The following is a 13,989-nucleotide window of genomic DNA, read 5'->3' as shown; positions in this document are numbered from 1 at the left end:
GCCCTGGCCTAGTCGTGAAGAACGTGGGATTTTTGCGCACAAAAACACAGATTTCTAATATGTACAGACTGGGTAATGGCAATATATTATATTTTCTAAAATAATACTTACAGCTATCAGTCTGTTGTATACCAAATAAGGCTCTTATACATTTCTTTTGGGCAACAAATGCTCGATTGGAATCTACTGAATTACCCCACAATATAAGGGCGTATCTTAATTTTGAGGAAACATATCCATGATATGCGCTTAAAGCAGTTTCTAAATTTGATATCTAGACACACGGCAGTGTGTCCGCCAAGTTCGAGCAAAAAAGGCGACACACCGGCCGTGGGTTATATTACACGAACCATTTCGGGCCAAATTCGACCCCCCTGTAACTCAAAATCTATTTTATTTACGCATATCAAATTTCTAGTATCTGTTGAGACTCCCTCACTTATCTAAAATACAAAATTTCATTAATATACCTATTGTAGGTCTTGGGATATTGACGTCAGAAAATCGCTATTTTTACTATACACTGATTCACTTATTCACTGACTCACTCATCAAAAACCTAGACCACTTCCAATGGTCGTATTGACTTGAAATTTGGCATGGAGGTAGGTCTTTATGTCAAGGTAAAGGGAAAAATCTGAAAATGGCCAAGTGTGAGTCGGTTTCAAAATAATGAAGGTGTTTTATACCCGGTGTAAATTTATACCCCTAAGGAACTAAAACGAACTAAATTTATCTATATTTATATAATATATCTTCGAATGGTACAAAGGTTTGTATTTAGTCAAAGTAAAGTAAAAATCTGAAAACGGCCAAGTGTGAATCACTTTCGAAAATAACGAATGTGTAACTTTGATCCACGAACATAATATATGATAACATGTCTTGTCAGTCAGTTGGTAAATCTAGACATAGTTAATCTAGTTCATTTCTTTGTAAGAAACATAGTGCATATTAAAAAATCTAAAAGATAGTATAAATGAGACATTTCTTTAACTAACTTCATCATAAGAAAAAAATAAAATAAACAACCTTACAAAAATAAATGAAATCCCACCCAAAACAAAAATGTGAAAGACTGCCAAGTTCGATAATATGGGAATGCTTCGCCTATAAAAGAAGTGAGATCTAAATAAGTACCAAGTTCCATACACATACCTCAGTTAAAAATAGTTACTTTTTAATGATGATTACTTGGCAAGTTTTAATAGAAAATTAAATACTTGATTCATTGCGTTTAGTAGGTTTATAACAAGGTGTATGAAAACTTGCCAAGTAACATCATTAAAAAGTAACTATTTTTAACTGAGGTATGTGTATGGAACTTGGTACTTATTCAGATCTCACTTCTTTTATAGGCGAAGCATTCCCATATTATCGAACTTGGCAGTCTTTCACATTTTTGTTTTGGGTGGGATTTGTCTTAACCGATATAGGGCGTATACAAAGAACGATGGGCGTTTTGGTACCCTGTCCAACAGTGTTGATTCTAGTGCCATTGCGTAGGTCTTGGCAAGGCAAAAAATGTTTACTATGACGACTAGTCCCAAATCCTTGTCCATTTCGCGTGACATCGACTAATAGAATGTGTAATGTTCATAAATCATCAACGTAGATGTAGTTCTTAAATCCAACTGTATTGAAAAAAAACTGGTAAAGTAACAAAAAAACAGGAATTTGGCCTTCTTAGAATGTTTGCCGGCCGACTGCTTTAAAAAAAAAGACTGTACAAACCTTTGCAGTTCACGCTGAACTAGCTTATGTATTTGATGAAAGTCTTTCAGTATTTACTATCAATTAAGGTTAAAAAGTCAGGAGACGATGTTAACATAGTACATATTACGACTTAATCTTGCTCCTCAAGAGGTGCTGAGGTAATGATGAATTTCTTCTTAAAAAAAGATGAATAGGAATGTTTTGAACTTTTGTCAAATCAGATGACGATTATGTTTCCGTAGTATGACTCCATTGACTATTAAAACTTTTAGATTATAATAGAGTGTATCTCAAACAATGTAAGATGTCTATTAACTGAGTTTAAAATTATTACACTGACATATGCCTCTTAATGAATTTGCATAATTATATGGATGACATACTTGTTTCTATGTCGATTCAATTTTAGCAAGCTAATTGAGGCAAGCCCCATAGTTTTTATTATTCTTCACGTAAATACCTTTTTAATGATATATCATACGTTACTGTTGGAGCGGGTACCAAATCTCATACAAAGTGCCCATTGCCCTTTGTCGAGACTTGAACAGAGACTCTCAATAATATGCTGTTTCCAGCTACAATGCTTGTCAACTATAATGTACAATACATCGATAGTGTATTTTTATCTTTGTTCTATTTTAATCTATGGATTACTCATAGACAAAATATTAAGGGAGCAAAGCTAACAAACAAGTTTGAAGTCTTGTAGAGTTTCAAAATGGTTTGAAATATGTCATAAAATATGGCTTTAAAAACAAGCCCAGATACAAAGTACAGATAAGAAATGGGAGCTCTCTCTATTTAATACCATACACACGTAAAATGCTTTATGCGTCTGAAAACGTACAAATTACGCGCCGCATACCAGAGACATGCTTACTTTCAACTTCTATATATCATACGCTTTGGCTCCTACTGTTATTGTGGTTTCTGAAAATTTATTCACCTCATTCAACGATGAATGTAATTCTGATGGTACTATTTAAACACTTGCTTAGCGCAAAAGCTGACGTTGGCAGGCCGACTCTTTTGACTCCTCGAATAGGATACCACTGGTTTTTGTGCAATGCACACCTGCAATGCATGCTGGATTAGGATAGGATATAGGTGGATAGGATTTGCAACAGAGAACAATTCTGTCTTTGTAATTGAATGACATCAAACGTGGTTTTATATAAAAGGTGTTTTTTTAGACTTGGCTCGGGTCTTACTGAGACTGTTCGTAATCGTGAACAATGTATTTGCGATCAAATACATCTGATGATGTCTGATCTGATCTGATGATGTCTGATCTGATACATCTGATGAAAATCATCTGATCGCAAATACATTGTTCCCATAAGGAGTCCCGCCTTACCATAGCGAGTGAGTACACATAAAATCCCCGTCATACAAGCGTTTCTCCCCTGTAGTGAAACTATCCTACCCTATGCGCCTGCTGATGATGATGACTCATTTCATCATCCATCCAGCTATTCCCCAACTATGTTGGTGTTGGCTTCCAGTCACCGAATCTGTTCGAGTACCAATATTTTGCTTGGAGCGACTACCTATCTGATCTCTTCAATCCAGTCTCATTACAAGACATTATCCATGGTAAGACTAACAGCCTTTCTGGCTTCTGATTAGTCACAGCAATTGCAGAAAATGTACAAATGACAGCTTTGTGAGACTCAAAGCATATATACCTTGATTTTAGCTGTTTCCTGTGAGAATTACTTACGCACCATACGTAATAATTTTCCAAATTCGCTGACTAGATCCAGAGATATCCACAACGTCACAAACTTTACTTCTTTTGTTTAGATAAATGGTCACATCCACAACACAACCTTGATCAATGAATCTATGCGATTGCTAAGTGGTAATCCTAATTATACTGTCACGTGAAAGAATGCACCTACGGGATAAGTAGTATTTTGACGATTCTATATTGCCCACGCAGACGAAGTTGCGGGCAACAGCTAGTCTAGAATATATTTATATATTCTAGGTTATGGATCCTAGGATATATTTCAACAACGAAAAAAATGCATTTTTATGTCTGAACTTTTTAACTATTCTGGCACCCAGTGTAACACAACCCTATCCAGTTACCAGGTATGCCTTAATTGGCTTCTGACTACTCTTAAGCAGCTGAAGCTATCAGGTCCTCGACCGGAACACACAGTACATACCGAATACAGGGTGTAGGTGCACTATTCGTAGACTTACGAATCAAATCAATTTTGATACGGTTTTTTCAGCTCCTGATATAAAATGCTTTCAAAACTGTTCCAAAAGTTCCTTTTGCAAACAGCTTTTTAATATCTTCATATTTTATTCCAGATCCTGCTTTTAAATAAATACAACATACAAAAGAACTTTGATGAGGAGTCACCGGAGACAGTTTATGTTATTAAGAATGCGATTAAAACAGAAATACAGTAACACGACGGTCAACCGTGTCTCGTCACGTCGGGAGTCTCAATTGAGCGAACTTCGTCCGGAGTAATACATTTATTTAATACCAATCCGCAAAATAATACCAAAATTTACAGGAAAATGTGATAAATTAATTACATACTTTATCCGGATATTATTCATAATAGCGGGTCAACGTTAGCGTTAGCGGGCCAAAGTAATAAATACTTTATAACCAACTTATTACTAATTCTTCAAAACAGCTCAAGTTATTACCGACTTTTATTATATAAGAAATCAGTGAGGGAGTGTCATACTCTTACTGACTAAAGCCCACTGGAGTTTGCTGGGGCCCGATTCTGTTAAGTTAATAATGTCAAAATCGAATAGAAATCGAATCGCAATATGATCGCAATAGCAGTTTTAACCATATCGGGCATTCTGCTACTAATAAAAGTCCAATCGTATTCGATTGACATTTGATTGGTGTGCGATTGGTCTGTTATGTTGGTGATTTTGGTCTATACGGTAGTTTGCTGTACAATCATTTTGCAATCGTAAATCATTTGCAGACAAAACGATTCATTATTGAATGACAAAAAAGGATAAAAACGTTTATTTCAAAGAAAAAATAGCGGAATGCCACATACGCTTCAATCGTAATCGAGTCGGGATTGGATCTCAGTCGAATCGAGTCGAACGTGAATCGTATGTCGCTTAAGTAAAATTAGGAGAATCGGGCCCCTGGACATTTTTGAGGAGCGCGTGTTGTCTCTTGAATAGAAGACGGAAGGACGTCGAGCGACCTGAAACTCACCGCCCACAAACCCACGCCAACGATGAGCGATTATGAAAAACAATGACAAAGTAAGTTGCAGAATTGAAATATCATATTGATTACTAAATTCTTTGGTATAAGAAGTACTTACCTATTACCTATTTATTGCCTAACTAAACCCACATCATAGACTGCATGTTTTTTTCTTTTTCTACATCGTCAGTCGATTTAGTATTTGATTTACCACTATTATGAGTTTTTGAAGTTTAAGAAATGGCACTGGATGGAAAGTCATTTTAATTTGTATGTAATAAAGTGCCATAATATGGCATTATGTCGTTTTCGCCTTAATAAATAAAAAAATAAAATTTAAACTTATTTATTGATGGCAACTAGGCCCAAAGTATGTTAACAACAATGGGCATCTGAGGCGGATGACGGGGAGTAGCGACCCCGCGGGGCTATACATACCGAGTGCTCCAGGGAGAGCATACTGTCCCCCACCTCCAGCCTGCCAGAGTGAAGCATGACGGGGGATAGGTCTCCCGCCTCTTGGCTTGCCTTCATTGGCCGACCAGAGTGGAGTCGCTAGAGCAGGGTTAGCAGTCCTGCGATTTAGCGACTGATTCTCGGGGGCCCAGTAAGTGAGGTGGCGAGACTCCACCTGCCATTTTTACAAGTATTTAATACATTGTCATCGGCAGGTGCCATAGTTCCCGTAGTATCCCCATTCCTAGTCCATTAGCATCCCATCACAATAGCCCAAGTAGTTTTCATCCATAGTTAGCAATAGTTTATCACAGAACCTTGGATCATCCTTGGGTACATTTCCATAGTGTATACAGGGATAATCGTCGGTTTTGTGTCACCATTTCATTAAAGTTGTCTCAAAAGGTTCAGCGGGTTGATTTGTAAATTTTGCCCTTCAGTTTGAAGGGCATCCTCGGGTCACAGATAGTGCTAGTTACCTGTCGCCACTTCATCCATCCAGAATTGATCCGATGCGTAACGCCCGCCTCTGTCCACCTCACTTATTTCATTACTTATTTGTACTAATTAATTCCATGGTTTGACTATCTGCCGCTGGCAACACTGCCCGTACCGCCATCTTTCACGAACGAAACGTCAATCTGACAATAATCACAGAAGGCATCATAGAGCTTTTATTGTTTTTGTTTAGAAAAACACAAAAATTCTATTAAAAAATGCCGAAAAATATCACCACCGAAGTGCGGGAGATAATATTGAAAGTAAAGGAGTTTATGGATGAGGAGAAACGAATGCAAGTGCCAATAATACCTTTAAGTAAAGTGTACGTGAGAGTATCTGCCGCTACAGGTTTGTAATCCTGTTGTTTTTTTTATTTTCTTTGGAATAATAATAATGTAATGGTACTATGATCCGTACTCAAAATATGTATTAAGTTTAAGCCCTTTAGCTTTTATGCGATTTGCCTTTGCTCATTAAATTCAGCGTAATTTTTCGACAATGCATCTTTTTTGTATGAAACACTTCCCTTCTTAATGATATTGAACACATGAACATGACATGAATTTAAATTAATGAAGGATACTGCAATGCTACACTTGCGATTGTTTCATAACGTTTATGTGTATTACGTACTATAACATATTTGTGGTTTCTTGATTTTGCGCGAATTTGTTATAAGACAAAGCATTACTTCACAAGGTAAAAAATCGGCAAATTAGGCATCGAAAGGTCCTCATCTAGTCTTCCCCTAGACCTACAATAACATCTTGCAATAAATATGAATTTTGCCAACTTGTTAAATTCATGTTTTGTCAGATTGTCCATTCTTAATTAACTTGATGAAAGAAAACTAACCAACTGCCAAATGAAAAAAGTGTAAAGGATGCTCCTATGTTCTAAAATCATCCACGTAAAATGTTACTGTTTATACCGCAGCAGTTTTTGTGCATATGATCTACCTTCATATCGAAATAATATTGATGTTTATTTGCCCTGTTTGTTACATACTGAAACCTCAGCAATAAGCGAATGAATATGGCAAAAAATTTACTTATTATTATCAAAGAACTACTTTTTTATTATTCTGTAGGAAATCTTAACACCCAAAAGTGTGAAATAGCTTTCACCAACAATTAACAATGTGATTATTAGATAAGATTTTCAATGTAAGGTTATAATTTCAGGTGTATCAGAACGCACAGTATTAAATATAGTTAAAGAAGCAAGGCTGGTGGAACAAGGCCTGTTAGACCCTGAGACTTTAAAGAAAACTCCAAAAAAACGTGTCAGGACAAAAGGCAAGATAGAAGTTGACGAGTACGACCTCCAAGTAATTCGTAGGAAGATCCACGAATTCTATGCATTCAAGAAAGAGGTGCCTACTATAAACAAACTCCTTCAGATATTGAAAGAAGAAATTAACTTCAAAGGGTCAAGGGAGACTCTTAGGAAGATTCTCAGGAAGAATGGTTTCCAATTCAGAAAGACAAAGAATAACAAGGAGAAGGAGCAAGCGCCTGACACTACATCAGCAGTCCCCCCGATGGTGGCGCCGTATATACACACTATGTTTAGTCACAAAAACATACAATCATAGATTCTATTTGTAGCCTGTAGACACGTCGATTTAGAATTTTAGGGCAGCTCCTTCTCACAAACTGAACGTTGCTAATTCTGAAGTAAACATTTACTTAAATTACATTATTTATTTGTATATTGTTAGACATCATACATATAGATGCGACTTTGCATATGATGGGTGAAGGGCGTTTGTAAAGTGTAGTATTTACACTTTCAGTATTCAAGGATTATGTGTTGTGCTATAGTTATTTTATTATTCTGTTGTTGCTGGCTTAGGTCACGTTCGCGACACCAGAGGAGGAGTACCACTCCTGAGAATGTAACAAAAGAACGATGTCAGGTTTCGGCCCACCCAATCAACTTTTAAAACTAAATTCTCACGGACACATAGTTTTTTACTACAACAATTTAAATATAAAATACTAACTTCTTATAAAATATTTAATTGTTATCTAGAACTTTTCCAAAAAAGAAATATCATTTTAATAAGTAATTATTTTGTTTATCGAGTTTAGATTTTCGTTTTAATAATTTGGAATAATTTGGTTTTGAGAAGTTCAATGCAAAAGTGGAAAACATAGAAAAGCTTCTGACATTAAACTACACAAAACACTGTAAGAATTTTCACTGTACATGAAATATTTTTATTGAGCCTAAGTTACTATGGTCGTCTGACATTGTTCTTTGCACAAGTGTTGTGCTTATAATAATTAGTAGGTAAGTATTTCACCATAGCATCCATTCAGAATGAGCAACTCATTGTAATCATGACTTGTGAGAAGTTACTTCCCCATATTGACTTACTGTGGTATAGATTTAGATCTAAAGAAGCTCATCTTTGTATCAATGTGTATTGTCTACTTTATGTATGTTTACAAATGTATTGTTTTTAAGGTGTAGTCAAACAGCGAGCTTGTAGAAAGCAAAAATAGGCGTCACGTCAATCTATGTTAGCTGATATGACAGACCTTGCTCATGTTCATTTTGTTATTCCGTAAACTACTGTTTTAACTAGAATATACTCTGTTTGCATAGGTAATTTACTAAACATAAACAATCTTGTCTCACATCGCATTTACAAAAAATCAATATAAATGCAATAATAACAATTACTTAATCAATTGAATACATTTTTTAAAACTTGACACTCAGATGTATGTCTGATAGCACTATACAACATGAAGGTTTAGAGTTGACCTGATGATTGAGATGAGATAAGGTCGAGGGAACTTAGCAATGGCATATAAACCTTAACCTTGATTGCTTATCCACAGGTGAACCCACCTATGGGCCGAATGACCCACTAAAGACTCCTGATCTACTGCACTTTTTCATAACAAGAAATATAAAATTCAGCAAGAAATCTATATGTCACCGGAAAATAACAAGATCCGTAAGTTTATTAATTTACTAGGAAGTTTATAAACTTTCGTAAGATTCTAAACGGGAGATAAATTGTAATATTTTACGTCCACATTTTCGTAAATTTATCAATTTCTGACGTCATACGGTAAATTTATAAACTAACGAATATCTATTCGTAAGATTTTATATGGTTCGACCAATCACAGCACAGGAACTCTTTTAAATATACGATCTTTGAAATACGTAAAATAACACACTGCTCTCTGATTGGTCAATGATCATAGTGGCAATGCTTGTGTCCATAGGGCGGCTGCGAGGAAGGAGAAGTGACACGTGACAGCCAGTTTATCAATTTACGAAAATGTGGACGTAAAATATTAAAAGGACAATGTCAGGTTTCGGCCCACCCAATCAACTTTTAAAACTAAATTCTCACGGACACAAAGTTCTTTACTACAACAATTTAAATATAAAATACTAACTTCTTATAAAATATTTAATTGCTATCTAGAACTTTTCCAAAAAAAAATATCATTGTAATAAATAATTATTTTGTGTATCGAGTTCAGGTTTTTCGTTTTAATAATTTGGAATAATTTGGTTTTGAGAAGTTCAATGCAAAAGTGGAAAACATAGAAAAGCTTCTGACATTAAACTACACAAAAAACTGTAAGAATTTTCACTGTACATGAAATATTTTTATTGAGCCTAAGTTACTATGGACGTCTGACATTGTTCTTTATCTCCCGTTTAGAATCTTACGAAAGTTTATAAACTTCCTAGTTAATTGATAAACTTACGGATCTTGTTATTTTCCGGTGACATATACATAGATATAATAAAATGATAGGAAAGTCAAAACTGTACATTGATTTTTTTTTAAGAATACTTGGGGGGTGATCCATAATCGATTCTGAACCCAAATATGTAGTTTTTAGAATTTTTGTCTGTATGTCTGTTTATTTGTTTGTCTGTATGTTTGTCCCGGATAAACTCAAAAAGTACTGCATGGATTTAAATAAAATTTTGCATGACTATTACCTGGGGGCCGGTTCAACACATAGGCTATATATTATCACGCTATCACCTACGGGGGTTGAGCAATGAATGATTAAATAAACGAAATTAGAAATTCTATATTGCTCACGCAGACCAAGTCGCGGGCAACAGCTAGTACCAAATAAGACTTGAGCAATATATTAATCAGCTTGCCGCAGAACTGCAGGGCGTGGGCATTCTAACATCCTCTCGCCTAAAGAGAAACAGTATACCAGATCTAGCAACAAGATTTGCCGACAAGAGATGTGAATGCTACCACTAGGGACACAGCTAATCCACTTCCTCTAACAGATTGCTAAGTCGCAGGATAGAAAAAAAACCCCACTTCCAGGCGGATACACCTAAACTTATTTTTTTTTAAGTGCCTTAGGGTCCGTTCAGATAGACCGGCTCGGAGAGCATCGGCGCGCATTTTCCTTTTCACACAGACCGGAATCTGCTCTGGGGCCCGATTCTCCTAGTTTTACTTTAGCAACATACGATTCACGTTTGACTCGATTCGACTGAGATCCAATCCCGACTCGATTACGATTGAAGCGTATGTGGCATTCCGCAATTTTTTCTTTGAAATAAACGTTTTTATCCTTTTCTGTCATTCAATAACGAATCGTTTTGTCTGCAAATGATTTACGATTGCAAAATGATTGTACAGCAAACTACCGTATAGACCAAAATCACCAAAATAGCAGAACAACCGCACACCAATCAAATGTCAATCGAATACGATTGGTCTTTTATTAGTAGCAGAATGCCCGATATGGTAAAAACTGCTATTGCGATTATATTGCGATTCGATTTCTATTCGATTTTGACATTATTAACTTAGGAGAATCGGGCCCCTGATCGACTGAAAGAGCATGCAATCGGAGCCACATCAGAACATCTGCAAGACGAGAGAGAAAAAGGCTCCTCTTATTATTTCACACCAAGCGCCTTCGAGCATTCTTAATGACAAAAGCAGTGCACATACAAAAATAAACTACTACTACAAATACTAAGTACTCGATTTTCAACTTGTTAAGAATCTGCTCTCATCTCCGAGCCGGTCTGTCTGAACGGACCCTTAGAAGTCGGGTTTTACTTTTTTGTAAACAGTTTTTAGATTTTGAAGTATACGACAGGGATTAATCTTCAAAACAATAACTGTAGGACCGTACTACATCCGTAAATACCAAAGTGACTGCTGGCCGTTGATAGCCCAGAGTCCATAGATCGTCCTTTATTTTTGAATTTTCCTCTTACCTTCGAAGCATTCACTTTAATATGTACTAGCTGTTGCCCGCGACTTCGTCTGCGTAATATAGATTTTTCAATTTCGTTTATATCGTTCATTGCTCAACCCCCGTAGGTGATAGCGTGATAATGTATAGCCTATGTGTTGAACCGGCCCCAGGTAATAGTCATGCAAAATTTTATTTAAATCCATGCAGTACTTTTTGAGTTTATCCGGGACAAACATACAGATAAACAGACATTCAGACAAAAATTCTAAAAACTACATATTTGGGTTCAGAATCGATTATGGATCACCCCCCAAGTATTCTTAAAAAAAAACAATGTACAGTTTTGACTTTCCTATCATTTTATATGTATAGATCTGTGTGAAAAGTCAAGATGCATGGTTTACCTTTAGACAAGTGCCTACACAAATGGAGTATAGGTTCTATGGAAAAAAATGATATAAGTACAACCATTGCTGTGCTCCAACAATGGGAAATAATGTAGGAATTCATTGTTATAGGTAATTACTAAAGGTGTGGAATTTTCGTATCTACGCCTATGGCGTGCGTTGCTACTGTAGGTATACATTACCTAGAGCTTCCAAACTCATTTCGAAAAGTTGGACTATAAATATTGGGTACCATAAAATATTTATATATTTGATTCACAAAACGTGTATAGTAAGTGTATTCACATTACAATGATTAGAAGATAAATAATGTTGTCGTCTTGTTTATATATATGTATGTATATCATTGTTCCTCGCGGATTACCGGAATTTGAGAAAGAAGATTGGGGGAGCTGGGGCTCGATTCTGCGAGTTTAAACTGCTACTGCCATCCAATTGTCACATTATTACCGTAGTACATAATATATCGATGTTATTACCTACATAAGCAGAATCGGGTCCCGGAGCGTCATATTATATCTTATTTATCAACGTTATATAATTAAAACGGTCTTAGGACGAAACGTACTTGTCGTCAATAATTAAGAAAAAAAATGGAAAATGGGGAATAAAAGGAAGTCAGTCAGATTATTATCCGAATGTCCCGAGAGATTTTGAAATCTGACTTTCTTAAACAGAGACATTTTTTTTTAACCTTGGTATATTGGAAAAGGCCCTGTCACGTAGTTTATACAACGCCATCTATCATTGTCGTGGGAACTATTGTTTTAATTCTCAAAAATTAAAGTTCTCATTGAAAAAATATAAAATTGTATAGAGAATAAGTCTTGTAGATATTTTAATTTTGTAACATCGTTTATTATAAAATACGCAACCTGATGACTGTGGTTCCAATCAGTGGCGTAGCGTGGGTATCTGCCGCCTGGGGCAGTTGTCGATTTTGCCGCCCCTTCCCGTGTATTTTTTTTTTAACAAGTGTTACTGGCCGTTTGTCATTTTTAACCGACTTCAAAAAAAGGGGAAGTAGGTATTTTTTTTGTATCGACGTTAAAAATCATCAAATGACCCTTCCCGCTGTGGGTTGGCAGCGGTGAGGGAGTGTCAGACTCTTACTGACTAAAAACCGTCGTGTTCCGTCGAAGGCGTTTTATGTTCCAGAGCCGCGGTAACTCTTTCGAACAACCCGCAGCCCCGGCAGAAGGGGGAGGTTCTCAAGTAGACTTTTCTTTTATATCTTTGTTACTTGATTTCTTGAAGTTTGTCTTGCCGGGGACCACCACATCGGTTTACCTAAATTAGCACTCTGCTAAACCGTTTAGCAGAGTGCTAATTTAGGTAAATGCGTTGCGACATGCGTTTAGCCTAAACGCATGTCGGCAGTTGTGTAGGTAAGCAAATGCAAATAAAGAAAAACTTGTCTATGTAGTTTCCAAATGTGCGAGCGAAGCGAGCGCGAAATTTTTATCGGACTTAAACCAAATATTACGTAAAATTTAGCCCAAACGTACTTAACTTTTTGTTTGTTGACAGATGCAAAAATAAGGGCATATAGTTTTTGAATAAGCGAGCGAAGCGAGTGCGAAATTTTTATCGGACTTAAAACAAAAATTACGTAAAATTTAGCCCAAACGTACTTAACGTTTTGTTTGTTGTTAAATGCAAAAATAAGGGCCATAATATAGTTTCTAAATACGCGAGCGTAGCGAGCGCGAAATTTTTATCGGACTTAAACCAAATATTACGTAAAATTTAGCCCAAACGTACTTAACTTTTTGTTTGTTGACAAATGCAAAATTAAGCGCATACAGTTTCTGAATACGCGAGCGAAGCGAGCGCGAAATTTTAATTATTTTTTATTTAAGACTCAAAACCAAAATTACGTAGAATGTAGCCCAAACATACATTTTCGTGAATGGGGGGACTAGGTACGACACACTTGATATACGTCTATGCGAAAACCCCCGCTCGCAATTATAAGTCAATAAAAATAAAGTTAGATATCGCGAAAATTCGCGAGTTCGCGATGCGGCCGCCGCGCCGCCGCCGCCGTTGCCTCCTTCGTGCATGTTCGGTAGGTACGATGCTTCGCCGCTTAGCCGTTGATCACGTGTGTTTTAAGTACCAAATTTTAACAATCATTAATTTTAAGTTTAAAAGGTTTCAACTTTAATGTTTTGTTATTGTTAGACAGTTTTATGTAGTGGCGCAGATACTAGTTGCGAACAATTTTTTTTAATTGGGTAAATTTTGCCGCCCCCTAAAAGCTGCCGCCCGGGGAATTTGCCCCCCTGCCCCCCCCCACGCTACGCCACTGGTTCCAATACAAGTTTGTAAGGGTTCCTGATCCGAGGACGCGCTTCATTCGGGACACAGCCTCACAATAAATAAATAATTACTCATATCAGAATACTTGTGTTTTAATCTGCAGGTTTGTTGATTGTGTTTCTTTTGCTACAGAAATTCTAGA

The 13,989-nt window shown here is 36.4% G+C and overlaps 1 protein-coding gene across 1 annotated transcript; it reads left to right on the top strand.

Moving 5' to 3' along the window:
* The first annotated feature begins 6,020 nt into the window (after positions 1-6,020).
* On the top strand, positions 6,021-7,929 carry LOC124645007. Its single transcript, XM_047184731.1, has 2 exons — positions 6,021-6,235; positions 7,072-7,929. Exons 1-2 carry the CDS (start codon positions 6,103-6,105, stop codon positions 7,482-7,484), a joined length of 546 nt encoding a protein of 181 aa, XP_047040687.1. The 5' UTR covers positions 6,021-6,102; the 3' UTR covers positions 7,485-7,929.
* The last annotated feature ends 6,060 nt before the right edge of the window (positions 7,930-13,989 follow it).

The sequence above is a fragment of the Helicoverpa zea genome, chromosome 31, assembly GCF_022581195.2.
Source record: "Helicoverpa zea isolate HzStark_Cry1AcR chromosome 31, ilHelZeax1.1, whole genome shotgun sequence".
Lineage (NCBI taxonomy): Eukaryota > Metazoa > Arthropoda > Insecta > Lepidoptera > Noctuidae > Helicoverpa > Helicoverpa zea.
Note: the sequence above shows the minus strand (reverse complement) of the source record. Positions and strands in the feature narration are given on the sequence as shown.

Bases quoted from the DNA above. Each gene is read 5' to 3' on its own strand.
- LOC124645007 (XM_047184731.1), top strand. From the start codon at position 6,103: ATGCCGAAAAATATCACCACCGAAGTGCGGGAGATAATATTGAAAGTA. The intron at 6,236-7,071 runs GTTTGTAATCCT...TTATAATTTCAG, and splicing joins GAGAGTATCTGCCGCTACAG to GTGTATCAGAACGCACAGTA.